The sequence below is a fragment of the Charadrius vociferus genome, unplaced genomic scaffold (assembly GCF_000708025.1).
Source record: "Charadrius vociferus isolate BGI_N301 unplaced genomic scaffold, ASM70802v2 scaffold650, whole genome shotgun sequence".
In the NCBI taxonomy this organism is placed as follows: Eukaryota; Metazoa; Chordata; class Aves; order Charadriiformes; family Charadriidae; genus Charadrius; species Charadrius vociferus.
In genome coordinates, this window is record NW_009646736.1 from 3,430,861 (window position 1) to 3,454,817 (window position 23,957).

Here is a 23,957-nt window from a genome sequence, read left to right on the forward strand (position 1 = left end):
CGTGAAGGCTCCTGCAGCCAGCTGTGAAGGTCTGGTCTCTCCGTGCCGCATGTCCATCGCACAGACAGGCACAGGGAGCCAACAGCCCAGTTTGCTGCCAGCCGCACGGCTCTCGGCTACAGCTGCTCTCCACAATGCCCTCCACAAGAATAGAGCCTCGCAGTTCAGGGTTTTAATCGGTATTTTAGGAGGGAAAGCAGAGGGAAAGACTGGCCCTCTTGCCAGCTTCAGCGCTCTGACATTGCCAGCACAAAGGACAACAAGCAGGGACCACCCAGCACAGGTGGGAGCCTCAGGAAGCTTTTTCTCTCTTCCCCTTTGCTAGAGCTACGTGAGTTTGGCTTCCCACCACGCAGCAGAAAAGGCAGAAGTTTGGATTCAGGTTAAACATCATCAGACAACATCCTGTGATACACCACTGGCTCCAGCTCTTCTTGTAGCTATAGTAAATAAAGTCTTATAAAAACAAAGTTCTACTTCTGTTGTCTAGTGCAAATTGATGCTCATGTGAAACAGGGTAGTGTTGGTCCCTAGAGACACAATTGTATGGGCAAATTCTTGACAAGATCTTTGGCCAACTTCCTTTTCAGTGGCTTTTCTTGGCAATAAAGGATTTCCACACTAGCCAAACATGACTTATTTTGGGTGGGAAGGAGGTGTTACAACAAAACTGGTTACTGTTATTACAAGGCTTCCTTCAGAGCTGGCTGCAGTCAAGATGAGTTTTCACGGAGGTTTTAATGAATCCTACAGCATGGAAGCTTTCTGGTACAGCTTTTAAATTATTTCACAGCCCTATTCAAAGTAAGACAAATTTTACCCATACCAAAGAAATGTTTAAGCTGTTACTCCTTAGAGTGAGGGAATTTTCGTTGACTTTCCACAGGAACTGGGCACTTCACTAACACAAGCCTTTAAAGCCAGACTTTCACTTGGCCACAGCGCACACTGAGTCAGGAAACAGTACAAGGCCCAAGGTGCTTGGCACCATTTTCCCTACTCTGAGCTATCAGTTTCTTTTCATTTCAAAAATAGAAATTGCTTTTGAAATGTTTGTGAAACTATTTTTTTATCTAATACCATATGAAAATGGTATAAAGATGTGTGATGATACATTTCAGAGGAATTCAATGGTCCTGAGCTTTTTGCAACAGCGGGTCACAGGAATGTGACCCTTGACAAAGAAAATTTAAAAAGAGAGAAAAGGATTCAGCTAGAAGCATCTGTCTTAGCGGTTGCTGCACTGATTTCAGATTGGCCTCTTAATGAAGTCCTCCACCTAGCCTGCATGCTTGAAACCTCCTGCATGTCCTATATGTGTTAATTCATGGAGGATATGAGCATCACAGCCTATCAACAGCACAAGGATATTAACCTCAAGCTACATAAGTCCGCTCAGCTCTTTGGCCTAATCCCTTAGAGACCAAAAAGTGGTCCTTTGACCTTCATCACATGTGGATTCAGCATGCTGTGTTCCATATTGCTGGGGTATACCTGGCCAGGAACAGGATGAAACAAAGAATGGTGTAATTAAAGACAAGAAATCAAGAACACTGCCCTGCATACATTTTTCTATACAACAATGGACACTTCTACCAAAACTGTCTTAAGGCCGTAATTATGGCTGGAAAGCCTATGACAATGTCCTATCTTATTTAATAATTAATTATAAAGTGGAATCATACTTGGATGTTCCAAGGGAACACAATCAACTGCAATCTCCAAACAGCCAGGTATTGTCTGTATTTTGCTAATCTTCTCTGCTCTGCAATGACAGAAATGAAAACATTTTAGAAAATTAGAATAAAGGAGACGAGACCCATCATAGGAATTAATCTAAAATGAAAAAAACAGACCCTGATTTAAGATATAAATATATATTAAAAACATTTAACATACACCTACTGACTATTAAACTCAAATCAAATGCAACAGCAGGAAAAAAACTTTTGTTTTTTTCTCCTCTTTTTTTTTTTTTTTCTTCTTCTTTCTTGGCCTCATTCCTGCCTTCTCTTTGCAAGGAATATAATAGCATATTTTTTAGAAGAGGAAGAAACTGATGAACCAAACCTTATGAGAATTAACTTACCCGCTTTTTCTTTCCAAAATCTGAATCAAATGTTTTCTAAAAGGCATTAGATGATCACTGAGCCAAAAGGAGTTCATGGCACCATGATATCTGCAAGTGCCACACTGAAAAGGGACCAAGACATACCCCTTGTGCCCAAGCAATTTGAGAAGTGCCAAAACTGTGACGCTAAACTCCTTTTATCTAGAAGATGCTTTTGACAGACAAACGCAGCAGTGGCAACTCTTATAAGAGCAGTGAGAATTTCAGTAAAGTTTCTGGACCAGTAACAATAAGATGGCAGAAGAGGTTAAGGGCCCGATCCAATCCCTGCAGTTGAGATTCAATCTTTCTATGATCTGATTTTATATAACTGGAACAGGGGAAGTTAATTAGATTAATTCATTTCTAGGCACATTTAGAGTAGAAGCGTCAGGAAGAAATTCATGGTTCAATTCTCCTGTCATTTATCCAGTCCAAACAAAGACTCTGTTCTAGAATTAACCTGATTTACACCTGTGTGGAAGAATATCCAGCCAAACTTCTACTCACTAATTTACACACTGTCAAACATTTGGAGAAGTTTTTTCCTTTCAATGTCCACTCTGCAGTTTGTCATGGAGACTCAAACAAACAAAAGCAAGGAGCGAGGAAACTATTAAAGAAAACTTTTTCATTTTTCTTTCTCTCTTTTTTTTCTTCTCTGAGGTAATGTTCTCCTGTTGGTTACTTCACCTGCATCTCCCCGGATGGAAGCTAATTTAAGGAATCACTATCTTCAGGTTATAATAACATTTATTAGTGTGCCAAATGACGTTTCAGTTTTCCTGGAAAGTCCAACCTAAAGCACTCTTTGGCAGGTAATAGGCTAATGTGAAAAACACTAATTTAATATGGCCACTTCAGCGCACTGTGTTAAATGAAGAAAAAAAGCCATGAAAATTATTCTGCACAGCTTTATAAAGCTTTTATTCCTTCTCAAACCAAATTAAAAACTGTTCCTTACCTTCTGTATTCTGCTATTAGTTTAATCATATCTTCCATGGAAATCTTATTACTTTCTTGCCTGAATAAAGGTGAGAATCGGGAGTCTCTGTCAACATTTCCCTGATTATCTTTAAACACTGGTCTATAAAGAAAGAAAAATGGCATGTTTATAAACACTCACCCATAAATACATTTGAACATTTGAACTTGGCATGTAACCTTTTAACAAGGTTCCAATAAGAATTCTCACACCAATTCAAGGGCTCCCTGCAGAGCTTCACACAAGAAAGCTCTTCCCAGCTGTACTTTTGCAGCAGCAAAGGCAATTTCAGTTTACTTCCATGTGCAGTCCCAGTCCTGCAAAGACTTAAGATCTTGTTTAATCTCCCACGATGCAGACAGTCCCTACTGACCTCAGGTGCAGTGTGACTGCTCACACTTCGGAGTTGCTGGGGTTTAATGCTAGAACGGATCACCATCTAGTTCAGCATCCAACATTTTCCTCCCTCTTCTGTAGCCAGGTCTCACTTGAGAAATCTTGAAGTGTCCAGCACCTCGCTGGAGCCAGCCTTCTGCTCCCACCCGCCCCTCCGTCACCCTGGCTGCAAGGCTGCCTCTCCTTATTTCACAGAAGCATTTTGAAGAAATCATTACATCAGGGGGCAGTTTCCCCCAAGAAGTTACTATCCAATGAAAATGATGGCAAGATGACAAATCCCAACCACTACATCTCACCATGTAAAGAAATGTATGCTTTTGCAGAACCAGGTTAGAAACCTCTACTGAATCTTCCTATGCATTAAATCTTTTCTGTGTCCCCCAGGAGCATGACACCAACTCACTGGGGTTCAGCTGTCCTTCACAAAACAAGTTTGTGGAGCACTGCCTAAATTTTTGGTGAACTAGCTACAAACTGCCAAATGAAATGGAAAAAAAAAAGGATATAGTCTGTAACTGGGAACAGTGAGTATCAGCTGTTGTGCACACCGGAAAACATTCCCAGATATTTTAATTCCTGCTCATTGACACTTGCAGGACTTAATTAAGACACCCCAGTGCCCTTTTTATATCCCCAAGGGTCACACACGCTGGCTGGACTGGATAATGTAACAGCTATCCAAATTAATGAACCCTGGATTCAACTGTAGTATGCAAAAACATTTCTTAACAAAAGTAAAATGTTCTTGACACTAAATGCTGTTCTGTGAATCATTTGGCCAATCTTGCTCCCTTAATTTACTTCTCTGTTCCACTGCCAGCAAGAAGAATTGATGCCAGCACAAATTGTTGCCAGATGCAAAATAATGGAGTAAACCTTTGGAAGAGGATCCCAAGGATAAGTATAAATGCACCGTGTTTTAACTTAATTAACTGAGAAGCACCACTATTTCATTTCTTTTTAACTGTACAAAAATAATCAACTGTCTTCCATCAGATTTTTGCCTCCAGCTGTTAAAGGGAAGAAGGTCCATACCAACACGCCATGTCAAAAATCTTGTTATCAGGGAGGAAAACAGACCTAATTTCTGGAAGGCACCACTTACTTTACAAATTCTATCAAACTACTGTCAGACAAAAAAAAAAAAAGAAAGAAAAAAAAACCGATAAGATTTAGTAACTGCTACAGTATTGGTGACACTACTGTGTCTTTCCTGGACTCAGCACGGCTTGCTTTTCCAGACTAACAGAGAGGACTAAAACATTGAGTGAGTGATTTCCACAGTGCCACTGGGCTCTGCAATGGGATGCTGGGCAAACCCAGGCTCTGCGGCAGCTTATTAACTAATTCCAGTGCAGGCTCAACACCGAGCAAAGCACTGCTCAGCACAGCAGGGTGCTGGGGCACGTCCCAAGGCAGGGGCGGGGATGTTCCAAGTGCAAAAGGAAAAGGAACCAGGTTTGTGCTGGAAGTAGCTCACTCTGGGTCAGTGGTGCTGAGCACTGAGCACTGCCTCCCAAGAGGCTCAGGGACACGGCATCGTCACCTCCTCCCCTCCGGCCACTCTGGGTTGGAGTCAGAAGCGCCTTACAGAGTCCTCCTGCCTACAACCACTCCTCCCCAGCATCAGTGCTCCCTGGGTTTCACATGGCCTACACCTCTAGAACTGCTCCTCGTCAGTTCAGCAGCATATCCCAGCCTAAATAATACACCCAGGACAAAATTAAAGACATGAAACCAGGTACCCACAATACAAAACAGGTAAGCATTTTTATCCCTCCAACTTACAATACCCCATTATTGTAAGGCTCTTGCCACTACAAGAGCAAATTAGATGTCCATTGAAAACAAGACAATCCTTCTTAAAACCAGCTATGTTTTATACACTCGGGAAAGATTTAGATGGCTTTCTGCTGGTCACACCGTACTGGTGTCTCAATTCCCCTGGCTCATTAAAGCTGAAGAATTGCCAGCGCAGCAAGCATTACGTCTGCAGTTAAGTAACCACAATCCCATGTTTTGCTAGATCCTTTCAGGCTGCTGGGCACAGGTGGAATGAGAGCGATCCTCATCACAGTGAACATACTGGAGGCATTTGAGAACAACTGTCATATCAAATAAAAGGAGACGTAACAAAAGACTTATACAATCCAGGAGTCCAATATTTGTCTAATATATTAATGATTCCTTACTGCTGGTCACTTATTTACCAGGGAGATTCTAATAAGAAAAAATTCACAGAACTAAAAACCTGATTCTAAAGGTGTTAATTTAGGGGAAAACAAATTAACAGAATTCACTACAGAAACTGAAATATCATCTCTGTTCTTTAAAGTGTTTCTATGATTCTAATATTCTGACATTGTTAGCTGATAGTCCACGATCATAAAAATTCTTTAAGCATAGAAAGCCTATACAATGTTCATAATTTAACATTGAAAAAGCTACTTTTCAAGTACTGACTTATGATTTGTGGAAAAACTGCTCACCTCCAGGGTTAGAGTTTCACTGTGAGACCTGCAGCTACCGTAAATCAGTGCAGCCTCACTACCTTCAGCTACATCAAGCTACACCAGTTGCGAACTGAACCAGCAGCTGCACAGGCTGTTGAAGGATTCAAATATTAGGTTCTAAAATGTTAAGTTTACAAGGGTGGAGAAGGTTTGAAGGAATAGCAGAGTGTAAAAACTAATCTCTGTGGTGAAGCTTCTCCCCACATCTACAATATGTAGGCACATATTTGCAAACTCTGGCGGGAATATGAGAATGGAAGATGAATTTGACACACTGTAATTCTAACACATACTGTAATTATACCTGCGAGAGCGTACAGACACCAGATACCACCAACGCCAGCGAGAAATCAGGGAGGAACCCTGAATCATGCTCTCGAACGATGCTAACAAAGTGGATGCCACATAAGCTAATTAAGAGTTTCAGTCATACGCACAACACTCGGCTGTCAAGATTTTGGCTTGCTGAGCGTATATGCAAAAATCGCGCTGTGGCCATCTGTAACTGCTTTAAGGGGGGAAAATTTCCACACAAAAACAGGAATGTGGTTAATGCCAGAATGAAATAACTGGAAAACACATTTCCAAACCCAGGGTTTTGCTATTTATCACAGCCAAACCATTTTTTTCCCCTGTAGTGCGATAGCCTCCTGTGGAAACTTCTATTTTCAAGCTGTAAAAATAGAAATAGATTTTATAGGGCCAAATTATACTTTGCTTTTATCAAATAGACTTCCAAGCAATGTTAATACATAAACAGATGTAAATGATTGCAGAATTTGACCCAATGAACTAAATAAATTCTTTGCGCAACGTCACTGATACCAGCAAGTTCATACACGTGGTGTATTTGGTCAATGATTTTTAAACTATATTATCTCATAATGTGATTTATAATGAAAATGTTTAAGAGCTGATAAACACACCCAAGTATATTTTCTGTAATTAATGCTACCGACGGGAGGAAAACTTTTTAATGGCAAGGGCAGTGAAGCGCTGAATTAGGATGCCATCCAAATATACTGCCTGCCGGAAGTGAGGGATGTCCACAAACCCCAGCTACGTCCTCTGCCCATGTGCAGAACATCTATGCAACACACACACAATAAGTGCAAAATGTTGAACTCGCTGTGCATTTGCTAACACCACAAACATATATTCCCATTTATATTTGGGAAATCGCAGCCAGAAATACTGGCTGGACAACCATATTTAGGCATAATTACCCCTACCCTAGGGAAAACAAAAATACAGCATGATGCAGACGTATTTTTTCATCTTATTTTCTGAGACTGTGGACTGCACACTGAAAAAGGAGCCTGTAATTCTGGAGAGAATACCCAGTGAAACAAGTCATTGCCGTCTCTGAAACTGAAAAAGTATAGGATCAGAGGCCAAGGGTTTCCTTTGACAAAAAGTCTCAAGGAAACAGACTGAGGAAGGCTCAAACTCCCAGGTATTCCCACACCTGCTGTACTGAGCACCACACACGCATGCTCCTCTCAAACGGAGCTCTATTGCTCTCACCCTGCCTTATGTCCTTTGCCCCATTCCAGCCAGTACCAATTAACCAATCTGCATGGAATTCCCCAAAAGCCAGCCTCTGTTCATTTACCCAATACCTACAGCAACTGCTGTGCTCCGCTTAGATGAGCGGTAGTTAAGCAGAGCAATCCATCTATAGAAAACGCTTCTGCTCATGTGGCTGTGGTGACTGGAAGCTGCTCTATCATATACCATGTTACTAGAACTCAAAAAACTTACACGCAGGTTTAAATCTGGTGGAGAGCTATTTATTAGTCAAGCTTGATCTAATTAAGATTTTATTCGCTACTCCAAATCGAAGTGGCTACAAAATAAATGTATGCAGTTATAATCCTATGTCTGAGGTTGCCAAGGAGCTGCCAACTGGTATTTTAATGACAAAATATCTGAAATAACACAGAACTGAGAGGAGAGGAGAATCTTCTGAAGAGCACCATGTTCTCAGTGCACCCTAGCTTGACAGGCACTTAAGATGCTATTCCCCTCACAGGGATAGAACTAAAAACTTCATTCGTGTCTGTTAGACTTGCCTTAGGCAGAGCAAGTGCAGACCCACAGCTACAATTCTGGGCCGAGACCCAGTACCATGTAACGCGCTTGAGCAGCACAGGCATGACACATACCCAGCCCAGCACCTGCGTACAGTATAGTACGGCACAGCCCAAACCCCGCTTCTGCCTACTCCCTCTTGCCGAGAGGCAACAGGGGTTGCCACTTGGACAATCCTATGAATGGGAAATGCACTTCCTTCAAAATAATAAGAAAACCTTTCTGGTTTGTGGTTGGTTTTTTGGTTGTTGGTTTTTTGGTGGTTTTTTTTTTTGTTGGTTTTTTTTTTTTTTTCAAGAAACACTCTGAGATAAGATTTGCTGAAGATGTGGAAGAATTCTTTAGCCTTATCCACATGCAAGAGTGACTAGGCAGACCCTGAACTAGTGAAAATCATCACACCACCTAAAGATAGCTACAGCAATGAACAAGTTGCAAGACATATTGCTGATGGTACCGTGGCAGACCACGGGCAGGCAGGACGGAGTTAACAAAAACCTCAAGTCAGTCTGATGCCAAGCCTGCACCTCTTGCCATTGCACGGTCCATTACACGCTAAAAGTAGCTCTGTCAACCCAAGAGACACCCATCAATATGGTTTTGATGAATGGTCCTTTGCCTACACAGAAGTAATAAATATTGATGAGTATCCTTGAGCTTGCGATGACAGATCAGAACACATTATCTGCCTTTTTCTTGAGCATGCACATACTTCTCCCGTTCCTACTGGATATTGACAAAAAGGTATGTCGATAAAAAATAAATGAACTCTTCAAATGGCTGTACCTTGCTGTGTGTTTCCTCCTTTGCCAGCTAAGCACCGTATTCTAAAATCATAACCCTTCCCCTACACACCGCAGGCGAAACTGTGCACTTCTGGTGCTCTGTACCTCCACAGCAGAAGCACGCAGCCACACAGCTGTCCCTCACGGTCATGGGCAATGCCACAACGGGACTTTTTCACCTAGAACTCACTCCTCCTTCCTCCCTCCAGCTTCAGGCAGCTCTCCACCCGGCCTGCCACGGGCAGAACAGAAGCCACAGAGGAAAAGGAATGCTTTCCTTTGGCATTCCACAGCTTTCCTTTTTATACGGAATATCAAATTTTATTTTCCCTGCTCTATACATGGCAGAAAGAAGGGAGGAGAGAGCTGTCACAGGGACACACAGGAGGAGGGTTTCAGCCAGGGAGCTCTGTCATCCCAAGGCAGCAGTAAGATAAGGAAATTATCCAGGAGGAGAGAAAGGAAGAACAAAAGTCCACTACTGCCACTGCACTGACGTGGAATAAAACCCAACTGACCTGCCAAACAAGAGAATAACAGCTCTCTGTCACTTACTAACCACTACAAATGCAAGAGTACCTGAAGCATAATCCCTCAATATCAGCCCCAAGGCACTGTTTTAGGGTCACCATAACCTCCAAATCCTTGGTTAGGTTTTTCCTAAAACCTGACAGGCACCGTAGCAAGAATAGAGCTTCAGACTCGTGCACCTGTATTTTAGGTGGCCACTGCAACTCTGTTTCAGACTGCAATTATCTTTGTAGGAAATTCTTGTAAGAACTGTGACTTTGAAGTCTCTTTGGTAATTTTTAGCACCAAACCACTGGTGGAGCTCATGATCAGTTGATATTCTGCCACCTTTACTAGTCCCTGGCAACTTCACTGCATACCTGAAAAAAAGATTCCACCACAGGAACATTTAATAAAAAAGTAGCCAATGTTCAGCTGTGTGAAAATAGGGCAATGAAATAATAAAGCTGCAGGATCTTCTGGGCTCCTGGACCACGCAGAAAGCTTTGCTGAGCTTCAGGCAGAAAAAGTGGAAAAGCATAAAAGGATACAAGTCCAAGAGCAGAATAAGCTATAAGATGCTTATAAGACTATAGACAGAATTAATACATACCTCACTGACCAAGCAAATGGCATACGGTATTTCCCCAGCTTGCTGCAGAACTGTTTATTGGATTTTAACACTTTCTGTGCACACTACAAAAAAAAGAAAATAGGAATTATGTCATCAATATGACTCTAATACCTGAAATGCACAACAGACTGCATTCAAGCAACTCCTCTTCTGAAGAGGCTATAATGCCCCTAAAATAATTTAGCCTGATACTGCCCATAACAGAAGGTTCTGGGTGGACAGCAAAGACATCACAGATGAACATGATGCTGCTGACGAATTAAACCCCTTCACCACCCCTTTAGTCAGAATTGTCTTAGTTACAGTTATTATTCCAGTTTTCTGTAATATACCCAGTGCAGATGCACCGCCTGCTCACAGCGAGAAACAGGTGCCCACCCCAACTTTCCTGGTATACAAAGTACACTAACTCCTAATTTCCAAAAGACTGCTGAAAGAGAATGTCACTCTGCTGAGACATAACTAGCATAGGAATGCACCACAAATGGATCCGTACGTTGCAGATAAATGGTACTTCATGCATTCAGTCAATCGAACTTGGACATTTGCTTTCTTAGGTGTGGACCTCCTGCGAACTTGTCCTGTTCCGCAACCACACACCGGTGAGATTTGTGAGCACATTTTGCAATGTCTTCAGCTTCCAATAGGCCGAAGCTGGTAAAGAACAAACTGATGTTCCTCTTACATTACCTTAAAAGAATCAGGATTCTTAATGTAAGGTTCAGCACTGCTGGCAATGTTTCCTGTAAGCACCTTTTCTATTTTTGCCACTAATACGATCTCAGAATGAGGATTACTTATAGAGAAAAGAGCCTGTGGATAAAAGAGAGAACAGTTAAAAAGCTCGAGAAATGAAATACTGCCAGTGGTCTCTGGTGATGGAAACAGTAACAAACCAAATTCAGAAAGGATTACTGAGGATTATCATCTCTATACATTCAACACAGCCAGATGGAAAATAAAATCTGTGTGCTGGTGCTGAAGTAAGCTTGTGCACATGCAGCACCTTGCAAACAGAGTGACTCAAGTGGAGCAGCAGTATGACCACGTTAGCATCACCTAACCTAACTCTTCCTCTTGGATGGTACTTAAATGCTGGCCTAAATCAGGCACACCTCAGGGGAATGATAGGGAGAAGAAAAAGTAATGTATGGGGGTTTGGGGTAAGGCTTAGAGCAACAGCAAGAACGTGGAAGTACTTGGAGATGAATGCAGCATCTAGGTGTCGCTTTAAGTTGCAGTTTTGTTTGGCTGGTTTGGAGAGGTCAGCAAATGAACCCAGAGAGCAGAGCAAACATGGGTCGTTTTTCTAAATAACGGAGACTAACTTTTTTCAAAGTTTTGATTGTAAATGGTTTTAAAGTCTATACAGGGAGCTCAAAAATCAAGCATCTGTATACAAGTACCACTGATGTACAAAAAGAGTATTCTTGAAAACAAGAACCGTTGGTAGTACAAATAAACACTCTGATGAAAATGAATATTACTGCTGAACTAAAATAACTCCCACAAGTCACTAAATCATGCAAGTCACGCTTGGAATACCTGTTTTGGGTATTTCAGCCATTCTTCTGGGAACCCCTTGACCTGTGGTTCTTCCATTTCATTTGAGTCTATATTTTCAACAGTGCCATTTTCTAATGAAGAGGAGGAACCTGAAATCATCTGTCTAACAAGTGTGTGGTTCAAATCCACGTGAAAATCAGCAGAGATCTTCCTGCCATCCCTGACATCATACAGCGCCACGCTCACAAAGAAAGGCTCTACCTGGAGAAAACACCAGAAACATAACATAGCAGTAACTGAGAGCAAAGGGGTAAAATCTAGCTTTTAATAGGTTCCTGCAGCTAGTAAAAAAGAAAGCAAGCAAATATTATTTACAAATTACGAGATCCACTAAAAACACACACTCACACACACCCCTGCCAAAGTTAGTTTCCAACCATGTGATTTTAGGGGCTTTTAAAGGTAGTTTGTTAACAATGTGCCAGAACAAGAATTGACAGCTAACTTAGAAACTCACAGAATAAAAACAAATGTATTTGTCACAGACGATTATTAGAGTGAATGAATAGAGCCCCAGAGAAACACATTATAGGATTTTTAAAATGTAGATTCAGAGTCATTATAAAAGAAAGAAGAGTGAGGGTGGGCTTTCCAGGGATCGTCAGAAATGCAGTACAAAGATGACAAATGTAAGTAGATGTAAAATGTTTACTGGTACAAACACAAATGCATGGGTGTATTATTCTGTGGGAAACACATGTTCCATTTTGCTACAAAACCAAGAGCATTCAAACCACTCTGACAGTACCCACTTATTCTACTGCCTAGTACCAGGGAATTAAGTCCTATGACTGTAAGTAACCTCCAAAGAGCCTCCATAGTTCTGATGAAATAAATCGCTCTCAGAATAACCCCTTCTGAGCTGTCCAGAAATCAGAATCTTAAAACTTTGGAGATAAGGAACGATGCATGGCAGGTACAATATTCTATGCTTTTTCAGCCTCTGTAGTGAATTATTGCATGCCCTTGGTACAGTTATCATGACTTCATTTAAACAGTTATTCCAGTCTGCCAAAAAATGTATTGATTACATCACGCTGAATATGCACTCACTGTAGAGGTCATCTTCAAATGAAAAAAAAAAAAAAATTAAAAAAAATAATCAGTGCCTCAATATGTAATGAATGGAAGCTGAGTTGCCATCACACTCATTTCTCAAAACTTTCCTGCTTCAGAGGAAAACTAACTACAAGCTATGAACTGACAGCTACATCTCACTTTTCCCTGCCCTTTTTTCTTCAAGTAAGAATAAGCAAAATTTTCTGGTTTGTCCTGTTTTTAGCTGGGCTTTTCCACTAGATGAAGCATCCACTCCTTTCTATTTTGCCTTCTCTTCTGTAATTTAATCTGCTTGGTTCCTGCCCTCTCTCTGAAAAACAGTTCACCAGCAACTCATACTCCCTACATAGGTCTCAGCAGTTTAAACTTGTTCTTACAGCAATTGTTAAGAATCCTCAAGGATTTTAACATGTTTAATTCCTCAGTGAACTGTAGCTGAAAGTCTGCAATCTAAATCAGCTTCAAAATGTTTCTTGGGAAGTTCATCAGTTTCATTACTCGATCCAAAGGGATGAGCAGAGGAGGAGGAAAGAATGCAGTATGCTTGCATGATACAGCTTTCCTTTTACCTTCTCTTTCCAAAATAAGTGCACAGAAAGAGAAGGGTAAGGAAAAAAAAAAAAAAAAGAGGAGAAAAATCATAGGGAAATAAGTAAAGCTTACATTAGTTGAAGGATCATTTTCGTTTTCAGTAACACAGGCCTGGAGATTCAAACTGAGGGATTTGCAGTTTATCAGGATCCTCTTTGCAGGCTTTTCTTCAAATGGCTTGATCACTGAGTTTGTCCCTGGAAACTCCTTTTTCTGAGGATTCAATGACTGAAATAGGTTGGATGATTCGTTATACATGGGAAAAGCATGGCATTCCAAAACTAAGTAAGCTTTTTAAAGGTCTTGACAATCACTGAAGCACCCGAAAACCTCAAAAAACCCACTGCTGATATCTTCACATTACCATAGTAAATGAGCGTTATTCCTAATTTGTAGATCAGGAAGCAAAGCAAAAAGATTGCCTGAGGATGTATATAATGTCAGAGGCAGAATTAGAGATCCTATAACCTTAGAACAGTTTTTTTTGTGTATTGGCTGCTTCTGAAACTTTAGCTTTTCATTTCCTCACATAGATTAAACAACCTCATATTTTCAGACTATAACACCACATTTTAGGATTAGATTTGAGACCTTTCCCTCGCTTATACACCACAACACACCACTATTTCAATTTGCTTAATATTTTTAATAATAGTGCTACAGTTGACTGACAACAGGTTCAAGTTTGGATATATACCGATCCCGATTTTACTTAAGTCTTCTTTTTAACCAAAATAAAGTTTCCAGTCAAATCACCAACAAATGTACATTCAGCACAAGGAATAACATTCTTTGAATCATGAATTCTGACACTAAATGATAAGCAAGCTGAAGACAAAAAGAAAAGCAACCTGCACTTCCTACATCTCCAGCTAAACTTTTTTTTCATATTGATAGCCTTTTGTACCTCCAACTGTACTTTCCCACTGCTTTTTATATCCAGTCAAGTATTTGCAAATTCAGTGTAATGAAGAACAACAAAAACGTTCTTGTAACATTCCCGGTCTGGGAGAAGGTTCTCTCCTGCAACATTTTCAGTTGGCTTTTACGATTCAAAGCTTAGCTAGACTGGACTAGATGGCCTCCAGACGACACTTCCATCCTCAGCCACTCTGTGATCAGACGCGGGTAGAGTCTATACAGAAATCTCTACGGACTAGAGATTCCGCCCCTCGCCCTTCAAAGCTGAAGTCTCAGGTATACCCCATTGCTTGCTGAACTCCAATCCACTCTGGTGGCTAAGCTAACCCAGTTAGCTCAGACCAAATGTATTTTAAAACTTCTAAGAACCTGAAAAAAAAAATTCACTTACTGCTATATCAGGATCCAAAGAAAAAAGATTTAGTCGCTCTGTATTTCGAGAGGCTTTCACCGTTTCTTCTGTTTCTGTGATGTACTGTGGTGACAGATAATAAATTAGTTTTCTGCACAAGAACAGAAATCCATAGAGTTGTCAGACTTCTAAATGAATGATCAATGTTTCACTTGTAACAACACTTCTCATTTCTGCAGTAGTTATCCCAAAACACCTTCAAGCGCTCTTTGAAGGTTATATGCTTGTGAAGAAGGGATTTTCAGGCCATGATATACTTCTAAGGAACTTCAAAATAGATCAGTTGAGTAATTCAAGTTCATATCTGCTACTAAAGAATCCATTGTGTAAGATGTCAGAACGGTGGATCACTGCACTAAAATCACTTTAGGGATTCCCAAGCGGAGGAAAAATACCCTCCAGCCCCACAGAAAACCACCTGTGTCAGGGGGAGGGCAGAAAGGGGAGCGGGAAAGTGCAGCTCAGCCTCACAGGTGGGCAGACACACAGATTGCAGTGTGTCACCAAAGGTAAGGCTGGGAGTCCTCTCCCCATCCATCCCTCTGCCACAAAGCAGGACCAGTCCCACCCATTTTATTTCTGATGGACACATACCTAAATTAATAATAAACTCTCTGATAAAAGCAACTCAACAACTTCCTGAAGCCGCTTGCAGGCCAGCAGTGGTCTTTGAGATATCTAAGATATATCTATTTTTGAGATATCTGCATTAACTAAACCATTAGAAAGTATCTATCCACAGATGAGATGATCAGATACTACTGTTGTCCTTGATACATAAACTCAGTTACATTTTATCTGACTGATCGGTCGTTTTCTTTTTATTTTGAGTTTGTTGTTCTGTTCTTTTTTTTTTTTTTTTTTAAATTCTAGGTGACCACTTTGTATATATGAATACAACCTACAGTAAAATGTGGACCAAATTCTGTCCTCATTTGCACATACAGCTTTCAGTTCAAATCTGTAGCAGTAAATCCTCAAATAGCATTTGGCTGTGCAGACAGGTAGTATTGATAGTGGCTCACTGACAGAAGATTACAAACATGATTCATTAATTTAAGAAAAAGCAGTGAAATATTTCCAATCTAGCTTTTCATCAAAAAGCTGCTTAGCACCATCTACAATTATCTCCTCCACATGAAGCAGTTTATGAGATCCAGAGGACATAAACACCTCCCCTGATATTACACGCATCTTTCAATGAAATTACAGAAGGTGATGAGCAGTTCACAGCTCGTTTCCTTGCAAGTCACACAGGAAAACTTGGCTCTCCAAGGGCCAAACTCTTCTGAAATGCCTTTAAAAAGAGCAAATATTTCACAGAAAGCTGCAGGTACCAGACCCTTACTGACTTGACAGGTCTAAATCAAACCACTCAAGGGAGCACCTACTTTCTTCACATCCAGTGGAGTTTTTCTCATTTAAACAAAGCCATCAGCTGTTCAGAAAGTAAATTATTCTTGTGATTTGTCATGGCTCTAACAATCACAACGAGCTGTGCTGTATATTCAAACCTTTCACAATATTTATGACATCTATTGGCAGACATTTTTCACTTTCCACTAAGCTTGTAAAGACAAATGTAACATCCATTACTTTTGCGAAGTCTGGGTGCAAGGTGTTCTCTGAAGAATCAGTCTCTTCTTGAGAGCAATCATAATTCACCGAAACTTCTGGAGGGTCTTGAAAAGAAGGAAGTAATATGCAAATGTTTTTATTATACTTGCTATTACCATTAGGTTTAAAAAAAAAAAAAAAGAAAGAAAAACTCTCCCCCTGCTATTTCTTTTTATTCCCTTTAGTATGATCATGCTAAGAAATGGAAGAGATACTAATGTAAACCTCTGTCAATCTCATTTCCCACTGGTCCTTACTGTAACTTAGTCTATATTTAAGCTTTCAAACAAGAGGCCTGACTCAGTGAAACGTCTGACACGTTCATCCATGACAAATATTCATACCCACAACAAAGACACCTTCCCTTTGCTCTCTCGGTCCCCTCTGAGGCAACATGGAGGCTTTATGTCAATCAAAAGACTTTGGACTCCCAGTAAAGAGTCTTCAGTGAGGCAGGTAGGACCTTACCCAGGTTTTGGGAAGGAGAGGCATGCAATATGGACTCCACGAGCTGCAAATCTATGGATCCAGAGAACAGCACTATACAGCAACCCCTTTGCTTTACTTCGCTCACCAGGGACCGTTCTGCTTTCACTAGGTAATTCAGCCCAATGTGAAATAAGTCATTACAGCCATTCATGGCTCTTCTGCCAAGAAAGCATCCTGCCTTTTGACAAGTTAACTCCATAGCACATTCCTGTTGCTTGTTATCAGGTTTTTTACCAGTAGAGACTTCTGTTTTCTGTTAGCCTTATGTCTTTGACCTTTTATGCACATATTTCTTCCTGCTTCATTAATATCCCTTATGGGTGGGATTGTCAAAAGTACTTCTCCGATTCTGAAGTGCAAGTCTCTTGTGCCTCCAAATTATAAAAACAACTTTGGCTATATGAAGAGTATTCTGACCCTCCAAAAATCAGAATTTATTATAAACACCAGGCTAAAGCCTTCGATTAGCTCTGAACTTCCTGAAGATTCAGATCCGTGTGGATTCAAAGCTTTGATTCAGCTCAGAGAAGAAGCAGTTCAAGTCTGTATTAAGGTTTCAAGCGTTTTCAGTCTTAGAATTTCAGCTGGGGTTCATCCAAACTCAACGTGGATTTATTATGTGGAGGAATGAGTTACTGCCAGATGAAGAGTGCAGTACAACAGAGCATCCAATTCGTTCTTCCACAGTGAAAGCATATTAATACGCAAACTCACAAAAGCAAGAAATGAAAAGTCAAAAAGCTTTCAGGGAAAATTTTTAATTATTAGCTCCAGATTTTTAAAGAAAACAAAACGCTGGAAAAAACCCTGATCTAACCTCTCTCCAGCACAAAACATTTTAAAACCTTCAGACTCCCAAGACAGTAAAACACAAAGTACTAGCAAGATCATTGACAGAGAGGACTATATTTGAAAAAGAGCCGCATATGCAAAGCGGAGCCACGTTGCTCCTGTTGACTTTGTGGGGAGCAGCTTTACCTCCCCCACAGCCTTTTGAAAATCATCTGTGGGCAGTTTGCTGACATTGTTCAGGGATTGCCAAAAGACTGGTGCTTCTTCGTCAGAAATCAATAGATGCAGAATCCATTACAGACTCAGGCAGTTAAAATTACTCAATAGTGATATCTGAAGGTTCAATGTTTTGCATTTGATTAAGAAAAAAAATGTGAGAAACTATTCAGTCTTACCAAGTTTCAGGTCAGTGAGATCTGCACTTTTCCTCTCCTGAATCGTTCCCTCTGGATTTATTTGCAGGATTTTGTTGAGAGTAAAAATCCAGTCATCCATATCCTGCTCATTTTCAGCTGCCAGCACAAAGTATGTGAGGTCATTCATTTTCAACTCAAAGGCATGTTTCCTAAGCCTGTTATTCTGATGGAACAAAAGGAAAAGAAAAATAAACAGTAGAACTAATTATAAAAAGGTACTGAAAAAGGCATCCATATGATGGACTTGCATATGGTCACTCCTTAAAAATAACATTCAAGTGAAATTCTGTGGCTTTAAAGAAAATCCAAGTAGTGTGACATTAACACAAGTTATGTCACTTTATTGTTTGGTCTTTGTGCATCTAGGATCTTCTGTGGCCAAATACACATCTTCTATTTAACCACAGCAATCTAATACTATGGACAATAACACTTCAAACCACAGTAGGGAATAGCTCCCAACTGGAATAATAAAAGATCTCTGATGGTGAAGTACAGCATTGCTACACGAGTCGTAGTTGTCTGGAGAGAACATCTCTAAAGCCCAAGTCTCCTACACCTTACCAGCACACCAGACACTCAGAAGGATACTAAAGTAGTGCTAAGTCATATGAATTATTTGCTCAGTGGGAACTGGAGTAAGTTCACTAAATTCAAACTAGTAAGCAAGCAAAGTCAGCACGTGGTCAAAGACTATCCCATCCCTGCCTGTGGAGGTCAAAGGTAATCGTGAACAACTTATAAAAACTTCTGTTTTGAGGTATTTACAGATGCTGCTAACAAGCTACATAAAGGTAATATTTTCTGAGCATCTAATGAAGTTAGAAACACTGTGGTTAGGGTAAGAACCTTTCTACATAATTTTATTATTTTTGTATTTTCCTGAAAGAGCTTCTGGATGATGAGTGTTTAAACTTGGAAGAGAGATTAACCAGTAAATCTCTCCAGAACACTGCAATAGGATGAATTCCTCCATGTGAAAAGATTCCAACGCTCATCTCCCACTGCTGCATTTCTGTTAGAAGGATTTTAAAAAGGACTAAGGCGATTTCAACAATTCTTTGCAGGAGGCAAACGGTGATGTATAGTGCTGTTCAGTCATTGCAATGCTACTCTTTTCAAGTATAGAATAAGAACCAATACCCAGTATATTGGCAACAGACTGAGTTCTGAGATCTGTTCTGTACCACCGGATTTCACCTGCAGTAGATGGTTAATCCATAAAATTTCTGTCATAAGAATTAACAGGTGTCTAGTTACTGAAACAGCTCAGTAAGGTTAAACAAAGTGATGAGATCTAATACAATGTGCTTTGTTTCTCAAATTTATCAAATTAGCAGGCTTTCATCTCTTAGTCTTACGGAAGCAGTTGCATCAATTATGTCCCCTCCTTGTTTAATCTGAAAGAATAGTGACACATCCTACCCCCTATGACTTCATCAAACTTTTACAACCACTGCCTATGGACATCAGTGCCACTGTTTCGTTTTCAATATTCCACAAAATTGCCATCACTTTGCTGACACATCTAACCTTGGAGTGATGCTGACAAATGAAAAACATTTCATCCACCCCATAACTGGTCATTTCACTCAATTTTATTATTCTTCATTAGCAGTCTGAAATAACACGATAGTTCTACATACTACAACTATTCAGTACAGTCCTAGACCAACAAGTTACTAAGAATAGCTTCTAAGCCAGATAGTGAGATGGTAGCAATATTTTTATTTAAGAGGAACAGAGGCAAAATCTGATGCAGATTAGCAGAGGAGGAGACTGAGAACCCAAGCACTGAGAATAAAGTTCCGTGAATGTTTTTTTTCCAGCAGCAGAGATGACTTAGAAGATTCCTACCCAATCTGTTGTTAATCACTTGCTCCAGTCCTTATATTACATGTCATGACCCAGCTCAGGAATCAGTTAAGACTAAACAACTTCTGGAGCTACTTGGGTCAACAGAATCAGTCAAATCTTGGCTTTTCAAACGGACTTGGGATTGTGTGTGTGTACGTGTCTGTGTGTGTGTTATTTTTTAGTTCTGCTACTGGAAATTCTCTTCATAGGAAATAGTTTTCCTCTCAAGTACTTTATTGAGGTGAATATTCTTTCAGGGATATAAATTTCAACTCTCCCAACTTAGGGTAAGAAAAGGGTTGGCTTTTGCAGCAATTGGTTCTCAGGTGTCCAGTACTTTTCTTGATCCTGAAATCACTTTAATCCTCCAATAACTGCATACATTCAAATTAATGTAAAACAAGGACTAAATTTTCACTGAAACCTCTTTTTACTGATATAACACGAGGTCTTGAACAAGAGCTAGAATTTGAACAAAACTATGCCAAAGATCCTAGGTAGTGGCCATTCAAAGATAGATTATTTGTGTAAGTGGATTACATATACCAATTTATGCACAATCTATAAAGAAAAATGCTACGTTTCAATTTATCTTCAGAAAGCACGTAGAGCATTAAAATGAATGCATTTCTTGTCTATATTACGTACTTCCCCTTACAGACATGGCCAAGATCTTTAAATCAGGTACTGTAACACTGTTAGACATTATCTAATAAAGCAATACATCTCGCATGCTGAATCTTAAGAACATTAGAGCAGGAAAACTTCAATATCCACTTTTCCATCTGCATTTCAGACTTCTGGCAAGCAGATGAGATCTACAGCAAAGTCTTTGTTTCAAATCTAAAGCCAACTATTTTCTTCCTGATCAGTTAACAGGAAAAAAAAAAAGTACCATTTCTCAGTTTGCTTCTCTTTAAGTTCTTCCATATGGTACGTGGACCTTGAGGTTGACTTGTAATCTTCAACACTTAATTTCAAGTTTAAGATTTCTTCCAGAAGGAAATAATACAAGATTCAAAGAGAAACTAGGGATGAGCTATAAATGAAACATCAGGCTAAGTCTAATGCCTCCAGGGTCATTCTTCCAAAATAGCAGAATTGTTTTGGAAGTATTTTTTATTTTATCTGGAGACAATTTCTCCAGGATGTTTACTACAATTTAGATATCCGACCTCTATCAAACAGAAACTCAAAGTCATTCATAGAGAATTAAATAATTTATATTGGTATTAAAACCCATTAAACGAGAAGTTTCACATCACAGTTTTCCTCTACATTCTCAGTTTTACCCAACCCTTTCTCCACATTCTGGGGTCTCCATGTTTATGGCAACTCTAAGCTAGGGTTTGTTTTTCAACCCTACAATTCTAATTTCATCGCAGACTTTGATAGCTGATGATACTTGCCCTATTACCCCCTTGGCTAAGACTCTCATTTCTTGCTAGCGGAGACAGCCCATGGATTTGTGCATCCCATTCTAAATGTCAATCAAAGAACCATCACGAAAACTGGTGTCTGGGGGCAGGCGAGAGGAGAACATACAGTTCAAACAGTTTGGGACAATTTGCAGGAACACTGCAGATTTAGAAGGCAGCTGTCAAAGTTCAGGAGGATGATTTCAAAGGTTTCTTGAGCTTTTTCATCAGAGGTTAGTCAAAAAGGCCAGAAATCTTGCAGTCAAGACATTTCTGCTATCATGGAGTGTCATCAGAAACAACACAGCAGAACAAGCACCCTCTGGAATAGCATTAAATATGTACCTAAAACGACACTACAGGGGCTTTCAGGGCCTAACCAGAGCTCTGGCTGAGACCCATCTTAAAAGAAAGCACACACTGCCAGCAAAAAGGAGCAAGCAGTAATTTCTAAACAGGATTGCTGTCTAAGAATCTCCTCTATGGCTTCTGCCACACTTCCAAGCTGCCTGTTAGTGTCTTTCAAGCCAATGGACTGACAGAGTCAAACATCATTGTCCTTCTACACCTCCATCTCCATCCTGTCCTACATCTGTTTGAAAAAAGAAACGCTCTTTTGAAGTACACAGGGGAAACAGTCATTCCCTACAGAGCTGGGTACTTTTCCTGGCTGCAGGAATGAGGTTCTGCAGGTGGCTGTCAGCAAATATTTGTTCCCAAAGTGAATTACTCACTGATTATTTTTCTTGCTCTAAACGGCGTGTTTAGGGGTGAAGGAGAGACTTCCCTACCAACAAAAGCTTGTGTTTATCAGGGGTCTTCCCTGGCATTACCTGGAAGGTTTATTTCAAAGCAACCCTCAAATCAGTCTGCACTAGCACTGCTACTGATCCTTAGTGCTTAAGTAGTAAAGAATAAAGTATTCTTTACTTTATTCTTTACCCAAAACCGGAATGTCCTTACTTAGTCACAAGTGGGGCCAGATCAACCACAGTAACATACTATTTAAGATAATATCTTGTTTAGAACGGAAAAAAGAGAAAAAAAAATAAAAATAGAACTACATTAACAGAATTAGAGGAAAGGCAGAGCAAGGGGGGGGGGCTAAGAACTCAATCTTAGGGGCAACAACAACAAAAAAAGGCAGTGTCAGATATTTCTGGCTATATATTTTTCAAAGCCACAATAAACAATAAGGCTCTGTCCTACCTGCTGCCATTAAGACTCTCTTATCACCTCCAAAACTGATGATCTTCAAGGAGGCTCAGGATACAGGATTAACTTACCACTTGCCCAACAGCTGATGCTTTGTAACCTGAGCGTCTTTAACCCACAACAAGCAAGCGTGCTTTTAATAAGCGTAAGGTAAAAACTGGCAGCTAAGAAAGCAATTTCAATGAAAAGAAACATTTTATGATATTTTTTTCCCATGTGTGCCATGGGCAAAGAGCATATGCATGATCTGCTACCATAATTCAACTGTGGTTTTTCTAACATGTCACTCTGAGCACTTGCACCAATTTAAAGAGCAAAACTAATGGTGTTTTCATTTTGTGAAACTGCTAGAGGCCACTATTACATTAATGCATGCGTTCTACTTGCCTTTTCAAATCTATCTGACACCCAAAGAGTACAATGAAATAAACTGAAACTTACCTGCACAACTCCTGTACAAGAATCTAAGAAAATACATCCCTTTGGCTCCTTTGATATTTTTTCATCTTTATAAAAATTCATGATATATGAGTTATCCGACAACTGTGTCAGCTGGAAGTAGCGCTTTTTGAATGACTAGGGGGGGCAGTGGAGAAAAAAAAAAAGAATGACAATTGTTGTACTGAATATTATTTTCACTGATATTTTATTCACAGGGTTTAAATAACAGACAACTCCTAGCTGCACTTAATCGCACCATTTTGCAGACAACTACAATATTACTTTACTATCATTTAAAGCAATGTAATCAAACCTGAGATACAAACGACAACGGCAAACAAGTGCGCTTCTGCAGGGGATATAAATCCAAATGGAATAAAAAAAGAATAATGCTGTCCCCTTACCCGAACAGTAATGCTATTGTTTACAGTGCTGTTGAAATTCCCTTTATAAAGCCATCCAGACTTGTAAACTCCTGCTGCTAATCCTCCTCCTCCTCCTCCTCCACCACCTTTTGAAGACGAGTGGGATGTTGTATCCTGTATGAAAGACATGATTAATATTGCATAGTCTTGCTTTTTGAATTCTAAGACTAAAGAAAACTGTAATGTATGAGTATCTGCTTGACAACAAATAATCATCCTTTCATTCCTTTTAAAATAAGATGTTATTAATATGCCTGCTGTGCACATGACGACATAAGAGACAAAGCTGTTCCACTAACTTCAGAGTTATTTAAAATATGAAATATTTTATAGGAGATAATGAGACTCCATTATAAGTCTTTATTTGATTTTAAAGCAATAAATAACTCCTCTTCCAGAGGAAAAAAAAACACAACAAAATCCAGAATACATACTTCATCCTTATCCACATCTTCGTGATCGATTTCAAAGGAATGTGATGGCAGTTTCTCTGGTCTACATTCATTTCTGGGAGGGAAGAAAAAATTTCTTTAATTTTTTTTTTTTAAAATACTCGTGCACCTGCTATTTCAGGGATGCAACCATGCCGAGCCCCCGTGACACCTCCAGTACACCTATTTCTGTGATGCTATTACCTCCTTTAAAAATCACTACAGTTTCAAAATACAGCTTTTTTTCTTAAGCCACATATATGTTTTTTTTCCAACA

General features: G+C 39.9%; 1 protein-coding gene across 1 annotated transcript in view; it reads right to left on the reverse strand.

Annotated features, from left to right (window-relative positions):
• Positions 1-23,957, reverse strand: part of DOCK10 (dedicator of cytokinesis 10) — a 136,324-nt gene that overhangs the window by 56,437 nt on the left and 55,930 nt on the right. The window contains exons 5-16 of the mRNA XM_009890246.1: positions 23,684-23,756; positions 23,229-23,363; positions 22,825-22,959; positions 17,873-18,056; positions 16,176-16,261; positions 14,559-14,642; positions 13,319-13,474; positions 11,576-11,797; positions 10,721-10,843; positions 10,010-10,092; positions 3,075-3,197; positions 1,686-1,765 (exon numbers count right to left, since the gene is read on the reverse strand). Coding sequence (XP_009888548.1) covers positions 1,686-1,765; positions 3,075-3,197; positions 10,010-10,092; positions 10,721-10,843; positions 11,576-11,797; positions 13,319-13,474; positions 14,559-14,642; positions 16,176-16,261; positions 17,873-18,056; positions 22,825-22,959; positions 23,229-23,363; positions 23,684-23,756 — 1,484 coding nt within the window. The remainder of the gene's footprint in view (positions 1-1,685; positions 1,766-3,074; positions 3,198-10,009; positions 10,093-10,720; positions 10,844-11,575; positions 11,798-13,318; positions 13,475-14,558; positions 14,643-16,175; positions 16,262-17,872; positions 18,057-22,824; positions 22,960-23,228; positions 23,364-23,683; positions 23,757-23,957) is intronic.